This window comes from Colletotrichum graminicola (assembly GCF_000149035.1).
Source record: "Colletotrichum graminicola M1.001 genomic scaffold supercont1.359, whole genome shotgun sequence".
In the NCBI taxonomy this organism is placed as follows: Eukaryota; Fungi; Ascomycota; class Sordariomycetes; order Glomerellales; family Glomerellaceae; genus Colletotrichum; species Colletotrichum graminicola.
This window is the reverse complement of record NW_007361363.1, coordinates 1,811-5,863: the sequence shown is the minus strand read 5'-3', so window position 1 is coordinate 5,863 and position 4,053 is coordinate 1,811. Positions and strand designations below refer to the sequence as shown.

Genomic DNA, 4,053 nt, shown 5'->3' with positions numbered 1-4,053 from the left:
AATTCACGTGTAATTCCGCTACATTTGATAACTGTGTATTCTCTAGTGTATTTACATGTACTTTCACTACATTTAACACAAACAGAGGTCTTCTAGAAATCCTGTATGCAGTAGATTAGGTTACGTAAGATGTACGTTGTGTTACTAAGTAAATAAGACTCTTAATTATTAAATAGTAATAAAGCAATCAATTAACGCAAGGTTATCGTTGCTAATTACGCGCTTTAATACTTTCTAGCTGCTCTAGACTGCCACCAGACAAAAGAAGCATCAGACCCAAGCCTGTATTGAACCCTGCAACAGTTGATGTCTTAGGCGCATGCAACAAATCCAGTCTGGCCCCCAGAGGTGCATGACGGTGCGAAGGGGACGCCATCGATTTTCGTATCGCGTCCAGTTGGGAATTCCGTATCCCCGTCACACCCTCTCCCTGAATTAGGGTCCCGCGTGGTGCACTATAAGACATGTTAAGTTAGCTATGTTCAATACAGAATCCAGTGGCGCTACTAGGGCACAGGAGTTTACACAAAAACTGTTGAGGTTTGAGCTTTTGCAAAAGTTTTGGAAATCATCTGTACCGCCATTACAGCAGCGGCCTGTTGCTAGGACTTGGCCGGCAAGAAGAGATAGAGAGACGAAGAGGACTGTTGAGGCGTGCATTATGACAGTATAAAATGAGTATAGCAGTAACCAGTACTGAGATGAAGAATAATGCTAATAAAGATGTGCTGAGGAATATGTTGTTGTTATTGTTGTAAGATATCAATTGGCTGAGAGATAGTACTTTGTACAGAGGACAAAACGGGTTTATATACTGTTATCAGGTGCATTTACAGTTCTCAATGACTTGTTCAGAGTAATAGCCCCAATATTGGCTAGGGGTAGTCGCGAACTACCCTATGCTTCCTTCAGTGAGCTGATCATACGTTAGTTGCCCATTGTATCTACCTACTGGTTTCATCTTGCATGACATTTTCTCCAAAACCTGACTCGTTTTCGGACTATGTCTATACAAACTCCAGGGTAGCTAGTTTTAGGGCCGTTTCCAAAAGATAACGCAAATAATTCTATTAGATAGAAGGGGAGTCTACAGACAAGCTGATAATGCCCCCCCCCCCTAACAACCTAAGAGTACTATACACAATAACTAATAGGGGCCTGTGTAGAGTTAAGCTAATAATAGATATAGATAATAAGGCTTTGTCTAATAGATAGGTGGACGTATATAAAAAAATAATCTAGCTATATAAAAAAAAAGATTTTTAGGCTATACCTATTAGAAACGTTTCTAGACTAATTAGGAACTAACTTATAAAAAAATATAGATAGGTCTAGGTAAAAATAGGAAACGTTTCCTAACTAATTAAGTACTAAAGCGTAAAGAAATATAGATAGGTCTAAGTAAAAATAGGGGAAATATTTTTAAGTTAATTAGGGAAGTACGTACTAAAGGTTTATAATTAGCTACTAGGTCTTTAAGGTCTATTTATTCCCCTAATTAAGAAATTTATTTTTTATTTTTTTCTTTTTATTATATAATACTTTATTTTATAATTACGCTTTTATTTATATATTTATAATAATAACCTAGAAATATTTCTAAAATATTTCTTTATAATACTTTTTACTTTTTATAATATAAAGGCCTATAAGTAGTATACTAATAGTAATAGCTACCTTAGTAGCCTTCTTATTTATAAGACTAATACTATAAGTAATATAGAAATATTTTTAAAATATTTCTAAAGCTTATAATCTTTAAGTAAGGTTATATTATTATTACTATAAGTAGGGTTTTATACTATACTATTAATTTTACTTATAAGGTTAATAGCCTAAGTAATAAAAAGATTATTAAAGAGACTTTATACTATAATATAAGCTTATTTTAAAAACGTTTCTTAATTAATCTTAATTTTATTTAGAAATATAATTAGTCCTTCCTTAGCGCTATTAAGAAGTATTTAAAAGATACTTACTTTCTTAAGGTAGATTTATCTATAGCTAAAAGCCTAAAGACCTATAATAATTAAAATACTATTAGTAATTAACTATAGAAATAATTATAAAACGTTTTTAAACTAATTAATTATCCCTTTTTATAAAGTACTATATTAATATATATTAGTAAGTATATAGTATTAATACTAAGCTTATAACCTTTTATAAGGTAAAAGTAGTTATTAAGGACCTAGCTTTATTTTCCCTCTTAACTAATACCTATAGTAATATAAGTTAACTTAAAAACGTTTTAGTATATTTTACTAATTAATATTATTTAAATTAACTATATTATAATAAAGTAAGACCTTAGTATAGAGGCTACTATATATTAAAATACCTATATCTTTTAGAATAAGGTTAGTTATAGTAAGTTTACTTTTAGAAATATTTCTAAAATATTACTAATTTATTTCTTATTATATAGATTACCCTCTTAATAAAGGTTATAATTCTACTTATAACGTTAAGTATTACTACTATTACCTTAACTATAACCTAAAGTATAATCTTTTTAGTATATACTAAAGACGTTTCTAAATTATTTTACTTACTAATAGTAAATAAAGATACCTCTTATCCTTACTAAGCTATACTACGCCTATAAGATTACTTATACTTACGCCTTTACCCCTAAGCTATAAAGGATAAAGAATCTAGAAACGTTTCTAAAATATTTCCTACCTAGATAAGTATCTAGTGTCCTAGAATTTATAAAGGTTAGAGTTAATATAAGGAGAGATAAGAAATATTTTCAAAACGTTTCCTAAATAATTAAAGTAAAATAAGCTAAAGAAGACGTAACGTTTAGAAAATATTACTTAATTAAATAAGAAACGTTTCTAAGTTTTTTTTTATTTAATATTATATAAGTTCTACTTTATAGCTACTTAATTTGTTATAGTTCTTTTTATATTTCTAGTTATATATTAAGTAAAGAAAGTGTTATATAACTATTAATTAAATATTAGTTTTACTTTATCTCTTAGTACTTTAATAAACTATATATAGTAAACTTCTAAAAATATAAGTATAACCTATTAGTTATATAATAGTAATTTCTTTTTACTATACACTTTAAATATATTCTTTATGCTATTAAAGTACTATAATACACTAGCTTTTTATTAGTATATTAGTAAAAATACTAATAGTTTATACTAGCCTTATCTTTTACTATTTAAGTATAATTAGGTATAGTTTTCTATTATAAATAAATACACCTTAATAAAGGTAGTAAGGACGTATTATTATTATAGCTAGTAAGCTATTATATTACTTCTTAAATAATAATAAATAGACGTTATATCTTATAATAAGCTATAAAAGTATAAAAGAAGATAAAAGCTAATATCTTATAGAGACTTAAGTAGTTTTTACTAGGTGCTCTTAAGAAGTATATTAAAGTAACTTATAGTTATAATACTACTTTTCTTTACTAGTAGTTTAAAGAGTTATAATAATAAGTATACTACTAGTAAGTTTTTTACTAATAGATTATAAGTAAAGTCTTATGTATATTAATTTTTATATAAATATATATAAGCTAGTAATAGGAAATAATATTATATTAGAAACCTTTTAAAAGATAAAGGCTATTTAGGCCAATAACTATCTTCTTAATATACTATGCCTTATAAATAAGAATATAAGTAGGAATATTTCTAAAATATATCTTAGGGAAATCCCTAATATACCTTAGCTAGATTTATAGTAAATAAGAACTACCTATAGTCTATAGTAAAATAAACGTTATAAGACCTATAAGTTATAAAATAAAGTTAGATAAAGTAAGTAAGATATATACTATTATTAATTAGTAAGTAACGCTAAAAAAGTAAGCTATTTACCCCCTGATAAATAGAATTTAGTATATACTATTTAGTAGTCTTATTACTATCCTAATCTTAATAATAGTAATAAAATCTTAGGTTTATCCCTTATATATATTAGTTTAAACTTATAATCTAAGACTAATAAAAAAAGAATTTCCTAGAAATTTATAAAGTCTACCTTATAGGTAGTAGGTAAATCCAGCCTATTAGGCTACAC

The 4,053-nt window shown here is 26.9% G+C and overlaps 1 protein-coding gene across 1 annotated transcript; it reads right to left on the bottom strand.

Moving 5' to 3' along the window:
• Positions 1 to 311: 311 nt before the first annotated feature.
• GLRG_12002 (uncharacterized protein) lies at positions 312 to 660 on the bottom strand (the record flags this gene model as incomplete). The annotated part of the gene is made up of 2 exons (XM_008102685.1): positions 312 to 455; positions 526 to 660. 2 exons carry the CDS (start codon positions 658 to 660, stop codon positions 312 to 314), a joined length of 279 nt encoding a protein of 92 aa, XP_008100876.1.
• Positions 661 to 4,053: the final 3,393 nt, after the last annotated feature.